We start from the raw sequence: 23,647 nt of genomic DNA, 5'->3' as shown, positions 1-23,647 counted from the left end.
GAATGCATCCGAAATAGATTATATACTTAAATATATCAATTATTTTTAGATTTAAATATAAGAATTATCTTGAATATATAAGATATTTTTTAATTTTCTGAAAGTAAATGTTTAAAATAGCTAAAAAATACTCAAAACAACAAAAATACTTGAAATATCTATGGATTCTCTATCCAAATATTCATACCAAACCAATTTATATGTTAAATTTAGGTACTTTGGCATACATTATTTAAATTTAGATGTAATATATTATTTTTATTTTTAGATTTTGAGAAATTTAAAATATATATAAATTTTAAATTAAAAATAATAATTTAAATGACTTATCCGAATTTGACCAAACCCGCAAAGATCTGAATCGACCCCAAACCAAAATTTTATAACTACCCGAATGGGGTTAAATTTTTTACCTCGAAAACCAAAAACCCGAATAGATCCGAAACAAACACGAAGGGATACTTGAAAAGTAAGTGGTTTCACTTTTACTATATTTTAGTGTATTGTTTAAAAATATATTTTATTAATATATCGTGTGGCTTTTTCTTTTGGAATATGTCGGATTAATTATGTAATTATACGGTATCAATAATTTATATATTAATAAATTTTATGATTACATTTATAATAAAATAAAACCAAACACTAACAACAAATAAATTAAAATATAAAATTTATTTTATTTAATAAAAATAGTGTACAATATAATTAAAAATGGTATTATGAAATACATGTCATACAAGTGAATTTTATGTTGTTACTGAATGTATTAAAAATACCTTTAAAACATGTGAGTATAGGTTTTATTATTTTTTCTTGTATAATTAATAACAATCATACAAAAACACTAAATGATTTGATAATTTCTAATTTGGGCCATACAAAAAACAGTAATTATAAATTATAATTATAAAACTGGTCGTTGAGACACATAAGTCTAATTTGGGCCATGCTCAAAAACGAATTTAATTATAGTTATAATTTTAATTCTAATTCAGCCCATTAGGTTTTCGTTAGTATAATTGTTATTGTTTTAACGATGATGATTGCTGAAAAATAGGAAAGGTTTTTAAATGTTATTGATTTAACTGTGCTAAGTAATTATGAGTTTAGGTTTGGTGGACCAAAAATATATTTTACCATTACCTAACTAATTTTCTTTGTAATCGACCAAAACATAATCGACTTAGTTTTTTTGAACTTAAGATGATCGACTTAGTTCTATCTATTTAAAGTGTAAAACAATACTTAGATGACAAATAGTTCATGCCTGGTTGAATAATCGATTTTTTTCGGTAGGTTTTACACAATTGGTATAAAGAAGTATATTGAATTTTCATTTGGTTGGATATATTTGATTATGCTAACGATACTAAACCGAGAAATAAATGGTATTCAAACACGTAAACAACTGGTATATAAAAGTATGGAATGGAATTTTGGATAGATATGATTTGATTTTGTAGACAATACTAAACAGTTAATTAATTGGCTATGACTCTTTGCGATGTGCTATAATTTCGATGGTTTAGTTATTTTGTAAATTGATGTTATTAAATACAGTGACACAAAGTTGTAATTATTTAGAAAAAGTCAGGTTCAAGTTTTATTTGTACTCATGTTTTAATAGTTTAGATTGAGTATTAGATTCATGTTCCCCGGACCCCCGGTAGTGTAGGCGCGGTACTGAAATGAATTAGAGACATACTAGACATGCTAGAATCATAATATCCACTTCAACTAATCTAATAAAACATAATCTAAGAAAATAAAAAAGTTGTACTGACTTCTTTAAACAACGTTAAATGCATGCTAATAATAATTTAATAATCCACTATACCTGATGTCATACTAGATATGTTAGAACTATATGTCCCACTACACCTAATCTAAAATCTAAGAAAAAAAAAACATAATCTAAGAAAAGAAAACGTTGTACTTGTCTTCTTTGAGGTTGCACCGGCAATTTCACACTCTACTCCAAAGCAGCTAATAAATGGATCAACCCCTAAGTTTATTAATGTGTGTTATGCTACATTTCCAACCTAAAATACGATCAAGGATGTCATGTATGTCATACTAGATATGTTAACATTATATGATCTACTCCACCTAATCTTGTTGTACTAGAAATGTTAAAACTACATGATCCACTCCACCTAATCTTGTCGTAGTAGAAATGTTAAAATTATATTGTCCACCGTCTACACCTAATCTAACATAATCTAAGAAAAGAAAACGTTGTAATTGTCTTCTTTGAGGCTGCAACGTCAACTTCACACTCTACTCCAAAAAGCAGCTAATAAATGGGCTCTTCTCCTTGAAAGAAATCTTAAGTCTCCACCTCTATTAATAGCTGGACATAACAAATCTCTACTCTTCACATTCAAATCACTAACTATGGCTCGTCATGACATTCACCTCCTCTTTGTTCTCAAGCATTGGCGAGTGTATGTCCCCCAAATCTCATCGTCATTCCTATGACTTTTTTACCTAGTGAAGTTAGTTTAAACTAATTGGTTATAAATTTAATTCCTTGGGGTTATATTATTTCTCTCGAGTTTGTAGGAAAATTGCCACTACACAATCTCTGTCAAAACAGGATCAAGACATGACTCCGGCACAGATGCGGTCATAGGGATTGTACTGGCCGACAAATCCGGAAAGTACAACGAAATTAAAAACCTAGTGAGTTGGGGTGGGAATATGGAACCAGGTCGCGACTACTTCGAGAACGATTATCTGGACATTTTCACTGGGACGGAGCAGTGTCTTCCGACCCCAATATGTTTTATGACTCTGAACTCTGACGGCTCCGCCACAAGCCCGGTTGGTATGCTGCGTACGTGGATGTGAAGACAAGCAAGACTGGAACTCCGAGCAAGTATCAACACTTCACAGTGGAGCAATGGCTTGCCAACAGTGAGCCGCCGTATCTGCTATATGCCGAACGGGACAACTGCCCTTCTGGGATCAAGAAGAGTCCCTATTCAATCGTATGAATCAATAAATTAATAAGGGTATCTTGGAGACTCGTCTTATGAACGTTTAATGGCGATATGTATAATGAATAAAATTGTCGTCTTCTGTGCTATTGCGATATCGTCTTTTGACGTGGGATGGCAATAATGTAAAAAATCCAATCCAATAAAATTTTAATGTTTTTTCTACTTTATGTTAGATTTAATCAGATTTACGATAAGACCACTTACAATGGACTTCGTTTCAAGCAAACTCCAGAGCTCTATTCCATAATCAGGTGCTTTGGCGAATGTGGTTTGAACACAACATTCAATTGTTCAACTGTAGAATCAATATAATGAAAATATTGAATAGATTGTTAAATCTAAGGTGGATTAAGATGTGTTAAATTTATTCAATGTGTTGAAACACATAGATGTCCACTTATTGATGTTATGCTTCATCTCGAATCGACGATCAATGATGTCATCTATGCCATATATGTTAAAATTATATGTTCCACTCCACCTAATCCAATAATTTTAAAAAATCTAAGCAAAGAAAACGTTGTACATGTCTTTCTCTGTTGTTGTCCCGTCAACTTCACACTCTACTAAAAAAAACAACTAAAAATGGGCTCTTCTCCTTGAGAGATATCTAGTCTCCAACTCTATAAATAGTTGGACAGATCAAATGCCTAATTCTCACATTCAAATCACTAACTATGGCCACCAACTCAGTCGTTGCATCGGCGGACGTATGTCCCCCAAATCTCATCATTATTCCTAGATTATGACTTTTTTTTTTTTATCTTGCCAAATTAGATTAAACTATTTGGCTATAATCATATTTTTCTCTCTTTATTTCGCAGCAAACTTGCACCTACACAATCAATGTCCAAACCGGAACAAGAGCCGACTCCGGCACAGATGCGGTCATAGGGATTGTACTGGCCGATCAATCCGAAGAGTACATCGAAATTAAAGACCTAGTGAATTGGGGTGGGAAAATGCCAGAAGGTCACGACTACTTTGAAAACGGTAATCTGGACATTTTCAGTGGGACGGAGCGGTGTCTTCCGGGCCCAGTATGTTTTATGAGACTAAACTCTGACAACTCCGGCTACAAGCCGGGATGGTATGTTGTGTACGTGGATGTAACGACGAGCAAGCCTGGAAGTGTGAGCAAGCATCAACGCTTCACAGTGGAGCAGTGGCTTGCCGTCGATGAGCCGCCGAATCAGCTATATGCCGAGCGGAGCAACTGCCCTGTCTGAGATCAAGAAGAGTCTCTATTCAATCGTTTAAATCAATAAATGAATGCGGGTGTCATGAAGACTTGTTCTATATTGTCTTGTGAACGTTTATTGGCTATATGTGCATTAAATAAAATTATTGTCTTGTGTGCTATTGCCCATATGTAAATTGAATAAAGCCTGGGATTGCAAATTGGCAGTTATGTAAAATATCCCATTGTATAAAATTATAATATTTTTGTTATATGTGAGATGGATGATTAGTTGGACTTTGTTTCATTTTTAGTTTAATGTATTTTTAAATTATCAAACTTATTAATCAATTGGATTAGGTATGGGTATATAAACCGAGAACCAAAAACTGAATTGGAATCGAACCAATGTTCATAAATATCGGTACAGTTTATATGTTTTTGGAACAAAAAAAATAATGAAACTAAACGAAACTGATAACCAAAAACAACAACTACAAGTGATAGTAGAATCGAAAGTAACTTAAAAATGAATATAAAACAGAATTTAATAACACACAAATTTAAAAGAAATTATAAAAGACATCAATAGTGAAATTTATTGAAAATTTATAATTTTGAAATTTAAATTTTATAGTGAAGAATTAAAATCTTTAGTGAAATTATATATATGTTGTTCAAAAAATGTTTTTGCGACGATTTACCTTAGTTTTAACTGAATTTTCCGATTTATGCTTTAGTTTATCAATTTCATTTTTATATATGTTTAAGATAAATCATATATATGTTTAACTTTCAATTTTATACATATTTCCACTTATTAAGTATTTTAAATACATTTTAGATATATTTCCGGGCAAATCTCCAAAATGACACCTTTCTAAATTTATATCACAAAAATAGCACTCAAAAACTAAAATGACAAAAATAGCACATTTCTAAGTTTATCATTTGAAAATTTTAATTTTTTAATTTTTCAAAATTTGAAATCTTATCCCCAAAACCTCATTTCTCAACTCTAAACCCTAAACCCTAAACTCTAAACCCTAAACCCTAAACCCTAAACTCTAAACTCTAAACCCTAAACCCTAAACCCTAAACCCTAAACCCTAAACCCTAAACCCTAAACTCTAAACCCTAAACCCTAAACCCTAAATCCTAAACTCCACCCTTTTAACTCTAAACCCTAAGTTTGTGCCTTTTGATAAAATACTAAGTGTTATTTTTATGACTTTTGACCTTGAGTGCTAGTTTGAAAACATAAACTTAATTTAGTGCTATTTTTGTCTTTTTCTCTATATTTCTTTATATTAGATATTTCTAGTGCAAAATAATAATAATTTGTGAACATAGATGCATTTTTATAAACTAAATATTTTATTTTTTTCTTTTTAAATTTCTTTCAATATATTTTCCCAAAAAACAACCATAACTTTTTCTATAAACACCCAGAAAACTCGACCATTTCTGTAGGCAAACTGATGTGTTAAAAGAAGAATGTTAGATTTTATATTATAGAAGATTCAAAAGAGAAACTGAGAAAAACCACACAGCAACACACAATTGAGAGAAAGAAACACGGCCAATTGATTTTAAACAAATAGAATCCGTAGAGAAATGAAAATCAAAATACTGAACAACCAAATGTTTCAGGATCATTAGCCGCGAGGGGTGCGACTGCTTTCGGCATTTCTAATCGGGTAGAAATACGGATGTGCCTGGAAAAAAGAATCGACATATTCTCAATTCGAGTTAATAAAATCTAATAATTTTATAAAAATAAGGTTACGAAACTGTTGATTACCATTGCTTCTTTAGCAGTTGGCCTTTCTTGGTGATCATATTTCAGCAACTTGTCCACAAAATCAACCGCCTGATTCAAAACAAAAGTAAAATGGAACCTAACTGAGCCATCTTCATCTGTAAAATCAGCGAAGGCTTGTTAAATAAAATGTACCTCAGGAACTGCTAAGTGCTGGTTTTCAGAGTTGATGAACTTTGACCATGGCTTCCGGCTATGTCTATATATCAAAAACAAGAGTGCATCGTTCTAAGCTTCTTAAAAAAGGAACAATGAAAGCTTTCAAGAACACTATTAATCGAAAGATACCTCCCAACGAGGGACGCAAGATTAGGGTCCAACTCTATGCGGTATCTGTTTAGGTAGGTATTGAGTTCGTCTGTGCCAAGTACCTGCCATGATTATTAGCAGATATTATCGTACCATTACAGAATCATATTTACTAGTAGCTATAACTTGGAGGAATGTCATCTCTGTTCAGTGATAAAAGGGACACGATGGCTCAAATACGAACGCTTTTGTTAGATGATACCTTTGCAATTTTGACCAATTGATCATAATTGTCATGACCATAAAAGAAGGGCTCCTTGCGGAATATCTGCAGCAAATTTCAGCATCAGATACTACAATGGAGTATAAAATGGTTTTTAAAAAATCAGCACTGACGAACTTATTATCAATACAGAGCCAAATAAACAAGTTATAGCTTAAAACGCTAACCATTCCAGCAAACATGCACCCGAGGCTCCACAAGTCTAAGGAATAGTCATAGTCCTGCAAATCAACCAGCAGCTCTGGACCTTTGAAGTATCTGCTCATAAGATATTAAGTGAGAAACAAAATTTGAAAGCAAACGCTAGGCATACATCAGCCAGATAATTAATAATAGTATGTTGCAAGTTCTAATATCTCAATGCATGCAATCATCTATACATCCAAACTATCTACTTATTTCAGCTAAAACCTCTATGAGAATAGTTGACAATTACAAGAAAGAGAATCTTGCAGTTGAGAGAGATTAGCAACAAAAGGACTACCTTGAAGCAACACGGACATTGTATTCTTTCCCAGGATGGTAGAACTCCGCCAAACCCCAGTCAATTAAACGTAGTTTCCGTTGCTCGTGATCAATCATGACATTATGCGGTTTCACATCTCTGTGCATGATTCCTCGCGAATGGCAGAAGTCCAACGCCTGCATAAACAAAATGGATACCGAGTTACTTTTGCCAGAGTATCAAGGAACATTTCATTATACCAGGGTTCAAGAAAACTTGATCGCTTACCTTTAGAAGTTCATAGATATAATATCTAACATCGTAGTCTGAGAGCGTCGGATAGAGGACTTTAAAATCCTTATTGTTCACATGTTCAAATATCAAGCTGGGCGTCTTCGACTGCTGATCTCTAACAATGTCAAGCAACTTCACAATGTTTGGCCCGCCACAGAGGTTCTGCAGAATCTTGATCTCTCTCTTAATCTGCAGCAAGGAGGAGCAAAAAACTCTTATGTTAGAGATGAAAGTTCACACTTCCTCCTGCGCATTAACTTCAAGAATCTTTCTACAAACCTTCTTCTTCTTCACAGGCTTCAAAATCTTGATAACGCATTTCTCGTCATCAGTGGCGTGGATGCCTTCGAAGACCTCACTGTATTTCCCCCTTCCCACTTTCCTCACCACCTCATAATCATCCTGTGCACTGCACCATCATCAAAGAAGCTACCTCAAAACAATGATACACATACAAATAAACCACACCACACAAAACTATAACGCCAAGAACCACCATCGTGATCTTTTGAAGAGGTTACTAACGAAAAGTAACCAGCAATACCAAATCAATCTCATACCAAAGACGAAAGAGATTATCTCATATAACACTGATAATCGCATAATCATTCTACACACTGCATCATCATCATCAACGAAGCTACCTCAAACACAAATAGCAACACACACCATACACAAACTCAAGATAAACACACATATGTAAACCGTAAATCAACATTCCACCTAGATTCCAGAACCAGCAATCGCAAACGAATCTCCATACCTAGAGAGCGATGTAATTAGGTTAAGAAGGAAGACCATACATACCCCCATTGAACAGCGAGGGACTCGTAGTCCCAATACTCCTTAGGCCTAACGACGTTGACATCGGTGTAAACCCTAGCCTTGGACGGCGCACCGGCACGCCGGATTGATTTACCGATCTTCTGCGCCATCGTCTCCGGTTTATCTAAACCTTTCGCGCGAGATTGTTGTTGTTGTTGGTGGTGGCGGAGATGTTGACGGTAGAGCGAGGCGCTAGAGGCGAATCCACGGAGAGACGAGAGGAGGTTCTTCGACGAAGAAGAAGAAGGAGAGGTGGAGAGGAAGGAGAAGAGGCGGCCGTTGGCTGCGGAAGCGTTGCGAAGGGAGGAGGAGATTGTGAATCCGTAAGGCCTAAAGGCCATTTAACATTTTAGTAATAAAGCTCTTCTAAATAATAGACTTATGAAAGAGAGGGTAACGAATTGCTTTCCTGTCTTCGTTTTTTTTTTTTTTTTTTTTGGTTTAGCTTCGCTGGCATGAAACGGTGACGTTTGGGTCTCTTTGTATATCTTTTGAGTAATTTTCGCTATAGTAGGTGCATAGTCCCCGCGCAAGCGCGGAGTCAGCTACATTATAGGAGTATTGTATAGTTTTGTTTACGGGATTTTATTGTTTTTTGTCTATAATGTGATTGATGAGACTTTGGATATTACATAGGTTGATGAGTTTGATATAAGAATGAACGATGAAGTCATATGTTGATATTTTTATATCTTATATGTTCAAAGTTGAGGGTGATGGAACTTGTTAGTGTTTACTTAGGTAGTTGTTTGTATATAAATCAAATAGTGCATGAAAAAATATAATAAATTTGGATTTAAAATGTTAGGGTTTCAAAATAACTGGGCCTTGAATCTGTGGTTTAGTCTAATACTGAAAAAACTGTTAGAACTTCAACTCATTTTTTTCTCTATGTCGGGAATGTGAGCACTAATTTTCCGATTCATGTAGGTAAAATTGTTTTTTAGTTTGTGAGATTGAAAACCGTAGATTGATTTTAAGCATGATTGATGAGAGGTTTACTTGCATCAGCTTCGTCTGCCGTGGGTGTTGAGTTTCGTCGGCGTCAGATGTTAGACATGCAAGAGAGAATATTTGAATATGTTAATTTCGTGTTTTGTTTTTCCTTCTCTCGTGTTTTGTGGGTTCCACTCTTTGCTCAGGCTGTACAATAGATGAAGTCTGGCTAGGCCGTCTCACTTCTCTGAAGTATTCCCTTGATTAAGCTCCCACCAACATCTATCTTCTGATTCTGTCTTGAAGTCGAGGAGCTTCCAAAAAAATTAGCTTCCATCTGCTGTTCCGCTTGGAATGGAGAGTTCTGAAATGCCGCATAAAAAACATATTGACAAATAATTAATGATTGTCAACAACTATCACTATACTAAATAGAAAATAAATCAAGGTTTTTTGTTCTGCACAAACTAAAATCTTACAACAGAGTTGTCACGGTCTTTTTTCAGGAGCAAGATTTTTTTCTTTCCAGAAACCATAGTCAATGCAATCCTTGGGAGAGAGCTATCCATGACAGAGGCTAAAGTTGCGTAGATGAAAAAATAGATCAGAAACACAGTAGATTTTTTCAGATAAGGAAAATATGGGATAAGTTGTTGACTAATTACCAGTTTCAGTTGTTGGTATGTCATTCCACTTGAATTTGCCTGATTGTAATCTTGCTTGGAGCTGCCAAATATGCTATGTTTACCAATTTCTAGGTTTGTGTTCGCAATCACTTGGAGCACCTAGCAACCTCAAAACGATCGACTTTCACAATGGAATCTGCTTTCAAAGATGGCATATAATGATTAGCAAGTCCGACGGGAGTAAACCCATGAATCACGGAATCTGCAAATAGTATTATCCAACAAAGAATCAGGAAATAAATTAAAACTATTATGTTAAATAAGTGTGATAGATCGAAGATTAACTTACCTTTTCATCGAGGAAAAGAACCGTGATTCCCACAAACTCCCTGTCTTTCTTGAAGTTCAGGGAATCCCATAAGCGGAGGAAGCCAGAGGATATGCTCTGACTACTAAGACCAAGACGGAGAGACTCGAAGGTTGAGTGACGGACGCCGGGACGCCGGTTTGACGAACTGGAGAGGCAGAGAGAAACATTTTCTAGAAGATGATTAAAGCTAAGAGGAATCAATGAGTTTTGTGGAGATGCAGATTGAGTTCATCAAAGATGAGAATCATATATATATGGTTTACAGAGGGGCTACAAATCAGGAACATTTATGATCAAGCGATTTAAGATGGGGACATGAAGAGTTCACCGGTGAAAAAATAGATTACGAACATATACACGGCGTAACTCTGTAACTCAGACTTGTTTGAGACAATGATGAAAAGAACCCATATTAAACTACAACAGTTTACAATATAGGAAAACCATAATTGTTGCAAACTTAAGCTTTTTTCATATAACGTGATGAATCCCATTTAAAAATGAAACCATAACACACTTGTAGGTCCGACCCTCAGAGGAAGCCGAAGAAGCAAGGGCTTCCGACCTTCATAAATATATATTAGGTTCGGCCATCAATGTACAAAGGTATCAGTTAGCTTAGTGGTATAAATGTTGGTGTTTATATCTTAATAACCCGGGTTCGAACCATGAGCTTGACACTTTTTTACACTTTTTAAAAGTGGGACCCACAAAACGATGACGTGGCGCGCTCAGGAGTGAGCAAAAACTGATCTATTATAATATAGATTTTATATACTTGGAGATCTACCAGCTCTAGTGTTGAAACAAACGATTAAATTAGAATCCTTTATAGCTAACTTTTTCAAAGTTGGAGATTTACATCAAGAATATCACCACCGTTCATTGTAACATTCATAAATATACACTAAATGTATTATAAAATAAATATATAAATGGGGTTCAATAGAAGCCAAGTCTTGGGGTTTAACAAAGTTTTACAAGGTTTATTCAGAAAAATTCCTTAAAAATACACAAACTAATTTTCATTTGCTAATAAAAACATGAACAATTTTGGATCTCCGTTTAATACACGAAATAATTTTTGTTGCCTATTAAATACACAAACTTTTGAAATTCACAGATTTTACACATCATTTTAGACGGCGTTAACTATATTTAACGGAAGTGACAACGGCGTTAGTGTTTAATTAACATGTGTTTAAATTGTAAAAAAAAAAATTCTTACACAAACTATTTTTTATTTGCTAATAAAATACACGAACTATTTTGGATCCCCGTTTAATACACAAACTAATTTTTGTTTTCTATTAAATACACAAACTTTTGAAATTTTCAGATTTTACACATCGATTTAGACAATGTCAACTATGTTTAACAAAAGTGAAGATAATGTTAGTGTTTAATTGAGCATGTGGTTAAATTGTGAATAAAAAAATTCCTTAAAAATCATTCCGATAGATTATATTGTTAGCTTTCTTCTCTATTACGCTTCCATAGTGTAAATTTTTTTTTGATGAAATTTTAAATTTTTTGATCATAGTAGAAAGAATATACGTGGAACCTAACTGATAACACTAAACTTATTTATCATAGTGTAAATTAACGTTGAATCATTATCACTGCTATCAAAGCGAAAAACACGAATTAGAAATGCATAACACTAAACTAATTCCAAAATCAGAAACTCGTTTAAAACTACGTTGTTTTCTTCTTCCTTTTTCACGATATGGAAATTGACTCCACTTCGAATCGATATAAAGAGAAATCAAAGTAAAGAAGAAGAAAATGAATATAGTTTGGAGAATAAAATAGGTTGGAACATATTAGGGTACCAAACTCGAATTGAAAGTAACTCAAATTAATTTCAATTGGTTGAGGGTGAGCGTGCTTTTCACAGTTAAACCACTTGTTTAATTAAAACTAACATCATCTGTTAAACATAGTTGACATTGTCTAAATCGATGTGTAAAATCTGCAAATTTCAAAAGTTTGTGTATTTAATGGAAAACAAAAATTAGTTTGTGTATTAAACGGAGATCCAAAATAGTTTGTGTATTTTATTAGGAAATAAAAATAGTTTGTGTATTTTTACGAAATTTTATTTTCAAAATCTAAACACGTGTTAATTAAACACTAGTGCCGTCGTCACTTCCGTTAAATATAGTTAACGCCGTTTAAAACGCTGTGTAAAATCTGCGAATTTCAAAAGTTTATGTATTTAATAGGCAACGAAAGTTAGTTCGTGTATTAAACGGATATCCAAAATAGTTCGTGTATTTTATTAGCAAATAAAAATTAGTCCGTGTATTTTTAAGGAATTTTTCCATTCTTAAAACCCAAAATAGATTACATATCGAGTCAGTTCAACCACAAATTTCAAGCGCAAGTACGCGACAGATTTCAAAACATTGCAAAAGGGAATTGGTTGCTATTATACCAATTGAGAAAAACAAAGTGATTTACGGTAATTGGCTCTCTGGCCGGTGACGGTGAGAGGTATTTCTTTCACATCTACAGACCATTGACTTATGAGCTGTGGTACTCTGTTTTATAAGCTCATCCATAATTTGCTCAAGTTAAAGCTGAGAGCAGCAGACTACGAACTCTTGTGAAAACAAAATCTTGGTGCTTTCTAGTGCGTTTAAACTAAATACTGTGATGTTATATTTTTGAACTAAAAACCATCAAAAGAAGTTCCATTCATGATATAATTATAATAGCAAGAGACTTATTGTTGAAACAGGTCTTTAAGTAGAAAGAGAAACAGAACCACTAATCTTGTTGACACAAGACACTTGATGATACAAACATAGTAGAAGAAGGATCCATACATTTACATTGGAATCCTTTTTTCGAGAGATGATAGTTTCATCACTTCTTGAGATGTGGGAAGCAAGCGACAACGTCTGCCTTGGGATGCTTGGCCTCAGCGTGCTCCCTGCATTTCACTTCCGAGGTTGTGCAGATGAATGTTTGCATACAAACCTTGCACTGAATAAACCAACCAGTAACCAAAAGGTTAATGAATAGAAAGACCACTCAACTCAATATTCGATGCTGCTTAGTGGTAACATTAACCAAATTCATATATGAATGTCAATAATTTTGAATCGACACAAGATAAGTCTTACATCAAGAAAGTAAAATGGGTTACGACTCAATATTCAATAACCATGAGAACTTGTGCATCATCAACTCTTGCATTAAGGACCATTACAAAGACCTTAAACTAAGGTTTCACGGTTCCATAAGTTGTATTTAGTATAGTTAAATTTGAAACATTCAATTCCTACGAAAAAAAACATGCCACCAAACTTTGGTTTGGTACCCCCTAAATTCAATATCAACATAATGACCAAGAATTGAATCATAAACAGAAGTAAAAGAGATCACCTGAATCGACATAGCTTTCTTGTTTGCTTCCAATTGGCTTCCTGTAATAGATCAAAACACAGTTATGTTATAAAAAAAAAAACCCTGAATTGAAATCTCTGATTGAATCGGGACGTGTTAAGTTCGGTTAACCTTTCCCAGCCTGCCTTGCCTTCTCGAGATTTTTCTCACGAGCCATCTTTGATTTCTGTGCGTTTCCTCCACCCATCTCTCTCTCTGTGTCTGCTTCGAGATTACCCGCAGGGAAGGAAGGAAAGAGAGGAAGAGAGATGAGACTACGCAAACCCTAATTTATCAGAAAGAAATGGGAATAATTTTGCCGACAATGTTGAATAAAGAGTTATTTATACGACAAAAATAAATTATCCCACTTGCGTTTTCTTTTCTATAATGCGCACTCCGTAATAAATTCGCCACTTCTGCACCATCCACCAATCACCCAACGCGCTATTGCCTCTTAGATAATTCGATTCTTATTATATTGGGCTTTAGGCCTTTTAACCTATTGGCCTGATCGTACGTTGTATGAATGGAGACTGATCTTAATTATTGCTTCCGTGACTCTAATGCGAAATCACTAAATTAAGTTATGATTTTTCGGCAAATGAGAAAAATTTATTAGATTTCGATTCGCATGTCCGGGCTTTTTCTTTTAATTTTGTAATGAATATCAATTATGGTTAATAGATGATTTTTATTGTTTGTATGTGTATTAGTTTTTCGTATGGTTGAATGTTAAACTAATCAAAGTGATGTGTTATATAAGTTACTTGTCATTTGATTATATTTTACTATATGAATTACTTTTCTATTGTATTTGTTATAAGTCGTACTATTTACTATATTGTGTATATTAAAAAAAGTTTTTCCAAATTTGAAAGATTGGAAACTGTGTATTTTTTTTGTTATAAGGTTCAAACTTTGTTTATATATTATGTCACTGGATTTGATTTTGTTTTTATAGAATGATATTATGTGTTTAACAATAAAGTTCCTTTAGATTTATGGTTCTATGTTTATGATTTTTGATTCCCAATGATAGAACTTTGATTTTCCAAATTTGGAATTTATTATCTGAAAATGTAGAGTTTTTCAACTTTGCAATTCAACAATGTATTCTATTTATTTGAATGAAATTTAGTGAAAAGTATATCATAGATAAAAATTTTAAATTATGAAAATCTAATTGAAAATATAAACATGTGATTTAACGAAGAAAAATAATAATTTTACATTTTGTGTACAGCATTTCGTCTAATTCAGACATAAACGGTCTTTTCTTTACATCCAAATCTATTTTATTGTCTTTCCTTTGGTGTGTTACGACTTAGTTGGGCCTTTAGATCTTTTCACTATTGGGCCGATGTAACCTGAAATCTTCTAAAACGAGCGAACAAACATTAGTTAAGATCTAAAACTCCAATCTTTCTCTCCGGCGTGCGTGGCTTCACCGGCGAGGTGACTTTTGTGATCGATGGGCGTGGTTATCGAGAGCTTCGTCTGGGAGCCAACCTCAAGCGTCTTCGCCTTCTTCCTCCTCTCCACATTTCTATCGATATTCCTATTCCCCTACTTCGCCAAAGGCAGAACGTTCGGTACCTTCGATCACGCCGTCTCCTCATCTTTCGCGCGCTTCCAAAGATGGTTTCTAGCTATCTACACTCTCTCTTCAGGTAAAATATTCCGTATGTTTCTTCGTGAAATTCGACGCGATTTAGAGATCTATGGATTTGAACCTTTTTTTTTTGCGGCAGTGATGGAAGGTATATGGTCGGTGTATGGAGAATCGGAGTTAGCGTCTTATGGCGTGAGTAAAGAATCAACGGTGTCTTATCTCTGTGTTGGCTACTCGTCTTCTCTTGTTCTTGGTCCTTTACTTGGTGTCCTCTCTGATCTCATGTAAGTTTATCGATGTGAGTTAAATGAGCTAGCTGATGTTCATTAAACATTGTTCATATAACTCGTGATTTAAATTAAGCCTGATCATTAAATTCATTTATTAAATGAGCCTTGAGATATAGAACTCGTGCACATGAAAATTGATTGACACCCCTATGGTTAATTTATAAAAAAATTGTTTATTTAAAAGAAAAATTTCCAAGTGATTGCTAAGTTTGAATGTTTTTTTGTAGAGGTCAGAAGAGGATTTGTTTACTCTATTGCGTATTGCACTTCGTTGTTGGTGTGTGGAAGAGGATTACAATGAGTCCTAGTGCTTGGTTTGCTAACGTTTGCTTGTCTCTTGCTGGTCTCGTGCATTCATTTGGGTTTGAGACTTGGCTCGTTGTGGAGCATGAGAAAGTATGTGTGCTCGTGACTGTATTTGTAGAACATAAAGTTCTGATTTTTGTAACAGAGTGTTCTTGTATCTTTGTAGCAAAGTCAGCGGAATGATTCGTTGAATGAGACGTTCTGGCTGATGACTTTTCTCGAGTCTGCTTCTTTGATTGGAGGTCAAGTTCTTGCGAATTGGCTTGCGGATGGTAATGTTCAGAGTGGCGTTGCGTTGTCTGCTACGGCGTCTCTGTTCTTGTCTGTTGTGGCCATTGTTTGTATTTTCCGGACTGCGAAAGAGCCTGTTAAGACGCTGCCACTTAGAGATTATTCTGCAGTGTTCTATGCATATGTTCTTGGTGGTAAGGGCTGTGTCATTGTTTTCCTTTTGCTTCGAAACTTTTTCCAAATTTGATTCAAACTGATATTTTTATTTTTAATTATATCAGATAAAAGAATATGGTTTCTAGGAACTGCACAGGCCTGCCTCCAGTTTTCCACTGCAGTCTTTTGGATTCTTTGGGCACCGACGATAGTGGTATTGATCAACCTCCTTAGCATCTTTTCCAGTTACTTGAATCAACTGTCATGTTTCAGAAATCATATTAGTCATGATGCTTACTTTCATGTGATGTTTAAGACACCCTTTGATCCCCAAATTGGGATTTTAGATTAGAATTTATTTCAAAGACACACAAGAATCTTTTTATAATAAGATTAGACAGTCACATGATGATAGTCCATGTTTGAATATATAATGTGTTATGTTGGGTCAGGCTGATGGGCGAGGAGTGAATCTGGGATTGATATATCCATGTTTCTTGGGCTCAAGAATGCTTGGGAGTACAGTATTCCCATGGCTTATGAGCGGACAATCATTTCCCCGGCTTGAAGATTGCCTAGTCTACATATACGCAATACTTGCGGTTGTGTTTTCTATAGTAGCCTATGATTATCAGGTAAATTATTTACTAGTTTAGTTTCAGAAAAGCTTTAAAAACAGTCTCGGTGCCGTTCATATTGAAGGCCCTCACACATTATTTTGCAGGAAATCAGCACCTTAATAGTACTTTTCTGCTTGTATCATGGCTTTGCTGGACTGGTACTGCCTTTGCTTGCAAGACTGAGGACCATGTAATTATGATTATGCTCTTATATGCATTTAATCTGTTTGTTTTTTTTGGATTATTTAGCTGAGATAAGAATCTTTCTTCGTCTCTGGTGTAATGAATGTGTTGTTTTTTTTATTTACAGGTATGTACCGAATGAATTGCGTGGAGGGATGATAAGCCTTTCTCAAGTCCCAGCTAATGCAGCTATTTTGTTTTGCTTAATACAGGTATGTGTGCCATTACAAACATTAACATGTTTTGCTTCTGTTCCGTGTAAACTTGATCTTAATATTGCAGAGAGGGTACTCCGACAAGATTGAGAATTCAACGATGATGGCTCTAAGTTCCGTTTCGTTATTCTCTGCATCTGGTTGTATATATTTATTACGACGATGGGGAAAGTCACCACACCAAGACTGGCACAAGTTATGATTCTGTGTAGCTCCTGGTCTCTAATTATGGGGACTTGCCCACGTAAGGGGAAGCAGGACAAAGGTAAATCTACATGCTCCCTTACATAACTCAGGTTGGTATTTGTGATCTTGTGTTAATGGTCTCGGTAGCAGCTTGAAGTGAGCAAGCAAACAGACAAACCTCGAAGAAACTCAAAGATGCAGAGAACGAATTCTATCAATTTTGAAATATTGATTCTTTTTTTGTTTTGTTCATGTCTTTTTAAGACTATCTTTGGACTTCAAGTAGTAAATATAAATGCACTTATTTTAATGTTCTTAAAAAATCAATCTGCATAATCTATTTTTATCATTCGTCTCTTAAGATCAATTTCTCACGCTATGTAAACGGGACAGCTTCTCCGGAGAGATCTTGCAACAACAAAACCAATAGTCTTTAGACTCTTTACACATCTTTTGAGGGTTCGATGTTTGGTAGTATTATATATTTTCTCCGTTTCAAAATGTATGATATTTTAGACATGTGCACAACAATTAAGAAAGTTACTTTTAATCTAAAAATATCATTTAAAAAGAAAAAATAACTAGAATAGCACTAAAAAAGTTTTTGTCACAAATATAATCTCTAAGAATAAAAATGACCAAAATAGTACTTAATGTTTTATCAAAAGAGATAAATATACACTTATACCCCAATGGTAAATTAATTTAGACATTAGGGTTTAGAGTTAAGGGATGGGGTTTAAGATTTAGGGTTTAGGGTTTAGGGTTAAGGGGTGGGGTTTAGGATTTAGGGTTTAGGGTTTAGGATTTAGGGTTTGGGGTTTAGAGCTTAGATTTTAAGGTTTAGAGTTGGGAAGCGGGGTTTTGGGATAAGATTTCAAATTTTGAAAAAAAAAAAATTCTAAAGATAAAATGATATTTTTGTCTTTTTAGTTTTTGAGAGCTATTTTTGTGACATAAACTTAGAAATGTGCTATTTTGGAGATTTACCCTTTAAAAAATAAATTAAAAACTATCTAAACAATTACAAAATAGAGAACAAAATACTATTAACTACACAGTTTTTAATAAAGTTAAAACTTACCTAGAAAAATAAGAACATCTTACATATTGAAATATCAAAAATTTCTCAAACATCATACATTAAGGAGAGAGTATATAGCAAATACATCCCCTATATTATATTTGAAAAGTGATTTTGACATGTGTCATCACCACATTCATTCTCACAAAACAATGATGACATGTCACTAAAAAAAAGATGATATGGCATCCACATAGTTAGGATATATAAAATTTCATATTTTAAAATTTTTGTTTTTGGCAATATTACTCAAATATGGTAATAACTGTTTTCTATATACAAATTTATATTTATTTATAGATATTCACTTTGATATGATTTTGAAATATGGTAATAGTTGATAAATTTTCTATATTAATTTAGAAATCATAAATTTTATTATATATATATATATATATATATTATTGAACTAAGTGTAGTTATAATTATATATTTTATCAACTTATATATGTTATTTATATTTAGTGTGTATATATATTTATTATAACTAATTTATATATTTAAAAATACACAAATTTAAAATAAAAGTAATTAAATAAAGTATAATATGAATAAAATCTTTATGAAATGTAAATAATTTTATTTACATTTAAATAAATCATACTAAAAAATTAAAGTAAACCTGAATTAACAAAACTACAAATAATTGTTGTAAAAAAAAACTACAAATAATTACATTGTAGTTTTATTTTTTAACTAATAAATTTAAAATATAGAAATTGAAAATTGAAGAATTTTTTTAAATCAAAATTATACTTTTAGATTTATTATCTCTGCGCATGGCGCGGAAAAACTCCTAATATATATGTAGTTGTAAGTGATTATCAAAAGTTCCCTATAGCACAAAGGTTAAAATTTCACCTCAATGAACTGGATTTTCTGATAAATTATAAATTTCAAAGAAATTAATTTTGTTTATTTTGATTGACTAAAAGTTATGAAAAATAATTTATCACAGAATAATGTATTTGTAATTAAAATTTAATGTGTAAAAACTTTAAAATATACACTATTTTAAAACAAAATCTATATCTATATATATAAAGTTGAATTTTTTCCTTCTTATGACATGTGGAAGAGAGGTTTGTTGACATGTGTCACCATGTTTTTTTTTTGTATTTAAATTCTTCTTCTTTTAAATTATTGCAATTTTTTCCATCAATTTCTAATTGTGTATTTTCTAATCTTTCTCACACTTATTGGTCTCTAAAATATAAGAAATAAATAAAATAATATAAATATATTTTAAATATTTAATTTTTTCACACCTAAAAATAGCAAGACTTTTCATCATTTTATTATTTTTACTAATTTTTATTATTTCATTTACAAATTATATTTATTTCACTATTAGTATCATAAGATAATCAAATTAAGAATAAGAAACTAGACAACCAACGCATAAACTAAGAAAGCGGGCCAAAGGGAGAATAATAATCGAAATGCCAAAGCCACCAAAAAGCAGGAAAATATATGTCTAAAACACCGGAATCACAACCAGTAGCTAAAAAGTAAGAAACACCTCACAAACTAAACGAGAACATACAAGACAACATGCAACTGAAAAACCACAAAACTCTGGATAGAAGGGACCAAAGCTCTAAGAGACCAACTCCGCACACCTATACCAAGGAAAACATGAAAAAAAAAGAAACAACTTGAGAGAGGGAGAATGGAAGACAACCACAAAAAAATAGAGACTAAACTTGAGACCACAAATAACCTTCCAAGCCCACATAGCATACACGAACAAAAACATTATCCAAATCTCGAGTGGCAAACATGGTGAAAGGGAGAGCCACCGGAGATGCGATGAAAGCTGCAAAGAGATGCAAGAATAGAGAGGGAAAGGGAGACAGAGCGAAATCAAAAAACTATGGAGCTGTCCTCGAGCTATGAAAGAGAGCATAGAAGTTAGAAGACCAAAAACTAGATCTTGAAAACCAAAACGAGCAGAGACTATTGACGGTAAGCCAACGACGAGGAATACAAAATCAAAGACGAATAAACTCTGACCCAACCAAGGAAATGCAATTCCTAACATCAGCTGAAATCTAAGGAAGAAGAGGAGCAGTCAATATTGACTGGAACAACCTACAATGCCTTGGGAAGCAACCGAACAACTGAAAACTCATAAACCCGATCTGCAACAAACACCATATAATCTCATAGGTGAAGAAGGCAAGAAGAACAATAGAAAAATGTGAGTTTTTTTCCGATGATGGTGAGAAGCACCGCACACCAGAAATGTAACGAAATACATACACGGTGAGGGCTCAAGTTTAAAATATGGGGAGAGGGCAAAAAACATCTTAAAAATTATAATTTTCAAAAATATGAAAAAATATATAATACTATTTTGACGCTGAACCCGTTAATCTTAGAATCAACAAAGTTATTGAAATTCAATATTCTTTTACATTAGATGCTCATTTCACTACTAACAAATACTATACATACAACAACACATTATTCGAAAAACAAACACAAAATATATTAACATATCATCTATTACTACGTAACACATTAAAAACACCAAATAATGATCTTAACAAATAAAAACGACAACATAATTACATTATCCAAAAAATCATGTTCTTAGCAATAATAAAAACAATATTCCGCGACACCCCCCTAGTGAATAATAAATATGAACCACCTCTACAAGTTGCAATGTCTTTTTTGCACACGTTTTTCTCGCGGCTGATGGTTCCACACCTAGTATTTAATGTATTTATCAACAATCCTGGTTATTTAATAAGGCACACCAAGCAGAGTACTTGAGGCCATAATATTAGGGATGAGCATAAATAACTAAATACTCATTGTTCGTCTTATATTCATTTTTCTTATCCGCAGGCCTTGATTTTTCAAGTATTTGTAGTTGTTAAGCTGGTATGGTTATCAAGCACTAGCGTTTATATACTTGAAAGTACAAAGCGAAAATATTTGATAGACGTGGTCAGTTGTCTTATCAACTGAACCAGCTATGATAACCACCCGCTAACCAGATCAAATATTTGAACTATCACCAACCACACCAAATGAACTTGAATACAACATAAATTCAAACGACCATCAATCCACGGCACAAAGCAAAGGCAAAGACCCGTTATTTGTCTATAAAATAGTTTTTTATTATTGTGAGAATTAAACAGATTCTTATATCACAAGATTCGTGTTTTTCTCTCATCTTTTATAATATGCAGAGATAGGATTTGAACCTACCCAATCAAGGAGTTTGTCTTTATTAACAAATCAAGTAGAAGTCCAAACTTTCAATAGTTGTACGAGACAAATCAAATATCAAATATACATAAAATGTAAAGTACCCGGCGGTTTGTACCTACTCCTAAGACCATGTTTATCACTGAGAAACCCATTTGGGTTTTTTAGATTTTTTTTTCTAAAAAAAAAAAATTAAAAAAGCAAATCAATTGCGGGCCGCCACGAGTTAGTGGGACCCGTAAACAGTGTAAGAAACTCATTAAAATCGGTTCTTAATTAGTAGTTTTTGTAACCGATTTTTAAGGATTTTGTGGGGGTCCACGCACTAAGAACCTCACTAAGGACCCGGATAAATATACTCTAACAATTATTAAATAATTTTAACAGCCCACTTGGGAAGTATTACTTTGCTATAGTGTTCGGTTCCCTTACTAATTTAGTATGCTATGTTTCTATGTTGAAATTATTTTATTGAAATGTTTAGTTTAAAAAGATAAATCGGGAGAGATTAGGTGTATAGTTTGCCGTTATAATTTTGGTACAAGAAACTTAGTTACATTATTGTAAGTTTTGTTTTAGAACACATTCTTCTATAAGTTTTTTTCTCAAAATATTATTATAACTTTTATCCATTGAAGTCTTTAAAGCATTAGGCATGATCTTACACTGAATTTTGTTTCAAAAAACATAAATTATACCGAATAGATATGGAAGACAATACAGAATTATTCAACACCAAAAGAGTCTGCAGCCAAATATTTTTATTAATTTCTTCACATGGGCTTAACCACGCTGTAACCTCCATCGACCGCCAGATTCTGCCCGCTAACGTAAGCTGAATCATCCGAAGCCAAAAACAAAGCTGCTTGAGCCACGTGGCTAGCCTTGAGCACCACACCTTTGAGAATCGTAGTAGCGGCGACATACTCCTCCACCATCTTCACCGTTTCCTCGTTGTAGCTATTTATCCCCGTCGCCACACCGTAGGGTGCAACGCCGTTGACTCTTATACTTCCCCAGCCCGTTACATGCTGTTTTAATCAACCCTACAAGTGCATGCTTCGACGCCGTGTACGCATGAGGTCCAGGACCACCGATCTCCGCCGCTATGCTCGTCGTACAGACTATTGACCCGCGCGTGCCCTTCTCCACCATTGCACGCGCTGCATGTTTGATAAACGCCGCCGCGCCGCGAACGTTGACGGCGATTGTCCGGTCAAATTGTTTGAGATCCAAGTCGAGGATGCTTACCGGCTGTTCCATGACACCGGCGTTGCTAAACAGAACGTCAAGCTTTCCATGTTTTTCGACGGTGAACTTAACCGCGTTCTCCACTTGTGTCTCGTCTGTTATGTCGCAACGGTAAAAACATGCTTTGTCTTGTCCGATAGAAACGGCCACGTTCTGACCAAGCTCTTCTTGTATGTCAACGATAACCACCTTGGCTCCGTGCTCAGTGAATAGCCTAGCGGCTTCGGCTCCAATCCCGCTGGCTCCACCTGTTATAATAGTGATCTTGCCATCCAATCTGCTATATATTATGGTAGTCCCAACGATCAAGTATATACGACAACGTAAATAAATTAGAAAACATATAGTATAATGTGTTGGAGCACTTACCTCATGAGTCCGGACATTGTTGATTGATGTCAAAGAAGATATGAAGAAACAACATGTCTAGGCTAAGTGCATATATACACATATATTTGAGGGTTGGCCCACGATTCCAGTTAGAACCATGTTACTGAATTTTGAAAGAAGGTAAGTTCAAATTTAAAACTAATCTATGTTATCAAGGATAATTCCGGCAAATGAAAGATACCTAACACCCATATATTTAATGAAAGTTAACTTTTCTTTCAATTTACACCGATATCAAGAAATATTAATGCTTATTTTTATTTATTTATGTATTCACCACCATCTAGTTAATATATTTAAAAAACATAATTCAAAATTTAATATCAAAATAAATCCAAAAAACTAATCTTAAGTACTAAATAAAACCAATCTAAAAGAATAACAAATTAAATTAAGTAAAGAAAGTGTTCAAATTTTGGGGTTTTTGCCAAAACTAACCCACAACTTGATTTTAACCC

General features: G+C 33.8%; 5 protein-coding genes across 6 annotated transcripts; 2 read left to right on the top strand and 3 right to left on the bottom strand.

Moving 5' to 3' along the window:
* Positions 1 to 3,563: 3,563 nt before the first annotated feature.
* On the top strand, positions 3,564 to 4,485 carry LOC106414536 (PLAT domain-containing protein 2). Its single transcript, XM_013855176.3, has 2 exons — positions 3,564 to 3,718; positions 3,833 to 4,485. Exons 1-2 carry the CDS (start codon positions 3,686 to 3,688, stop codon positions 4,235 to 4,237), a joined length of 438 nt encoding a protein of 145 aa, XP_013710630.1. The 5' UTR covers positions 3,564 to 3,685; the 3' UTR covers positions 4,238 to 4,485.
* Positions 4,486 to 5,672: 1,187 nt separating this feature from the next.
* On the bottom strand, positions 5,673 to 8,548 carry LOC106416123 (casein kinase II subunit alpha-4, chloroplastic). Its single transcript, XM_013856958.3, has 10 exons — positions 8,089 to 8,548; positions 7,561 to 7,690; positions 7,276 to 7,470; positions 7,027 to 7,184; positions 6,710 to 6,800; positions 6,522 to 6,587; positions 6,299 to 6,381; positions 6,146 to 6,209; positions 5,993 to 6,061; positions 5,673 to 5,906 (listed from the first exon to the last, which is right to left on the bottom strand). Exons 1-10 carry the CDS (start codon positions 8,445 to 8,447, stop codon positions 5,847 to 5,849), a joined length of 1,275 nt encoding a protein of 424 aa, XP_013712412.1. The 5' UTR covers positions 8,448 to 8,548; the 3' UTR covers positions 5,673 to 5,846.
* A 4,168-nt stretch (positions 8,549 to 12,716) lies between these two features.
* LOC106416316 (uncharacterized protein At2g23090) lies at positions 12,717 to 13,859 on the bottom strand. Its single transcript, XM_013857176.2, has 3 exons — positions 13,567 to 13,859; positions 13,435 to 13,475; positions 12,717 to 13,032 (listed from the first exon to the last, which is right to left on the bottom strand). The coding sequence occupies exons 1-3, from the start codon at positions 13,640 to 13,642 to the stop codon at positions 12,913 to 12,915; spliced, it is 237 nt and encodes a 78-aa protein (XP_013712630.1). The 5' UTR covers positions 13,643 to 13,859; the 3' UTR covers positions 12,717 to 12,912.
* A 971-nt stretch (positions 13,860 to 14,830) lies between these two features.
* On the top strand, positions 14,831 to 17,585 carry LOC106412133 (molybdate-anion transporter). 2 transcript variants are annotated; one of them, XR_001282495.3, is made up of 10 exons: positions 14,831 to 15,107; positions 15,189 to 15,333; positions 15,567 to 15,735; positions 15,812 to 16,070; positions 16,158 to 16,246; positions 16,485 to 16,667; positions 16,757 to 16,842; positions 16,963 to 17,047; positions 17,118 to 17,315; positions 17,387 to 17,585. XR_001282495.3 is itself a non-coding variant. In XM_013853024.3 (9 exons), exons 1-9 carry the CDS (start codon positions 14,909 to 14,911, stop codon positions 17,250 to 17,252), a joined length of 1,350 nt encoding a protein of 449 aa, XP_013708478.1. In that variant the 5' UTR covers positions 14,831 to 14,908; the 3' UTR covers positions 17,253 to 17,585. The 2 variants fall into 2 exon arrangements, 1 of the variants encoding a protein (XP_013708478.1); XM_013853024.3 differs by having other exon boundaries at positions 17,118 to 17,585.
* Positions 17,586 to 22,153: 4,568 nt separating this feature from the next.
* On the bottom strand, positions 22,154 to 23,311 carry LOC106420545 (short-chain dehydrogenase reductase 3a). The gene is given in 3 exon segments (XM_013861398.3): positions 22,154 to 22,556; positions 22,558 to 23,076; positions 23,169 to 23,311. Coding segments are annotated over 3 exon segments (771 nt in total). The 5' UTR covers positions 23,186 to 23,311; the 3' UTR covers positions 22,154 to 22,321.
* Positions 23,312 to 23,647: the final 336 nt, after the last annotated feature.

Source organism: Brassica napus, chromosome C8 (assembly GCF_020379485.1).
Source record: "Brassica napus cultivar Da-Ae chromosome C8, Da-Ae, whole genome shotgun sequence".
Taxonomy (NCBI): domain Eukaryota; kingdom Viridiplantae; phylum Streptophyta; class Magnoliopsida; order Brassicales; family Brassicaceae; genus Brassica; species Brassica napus.
This window is presented reverse-complemented; position numbering and strand designations above follow the sequence as displayed.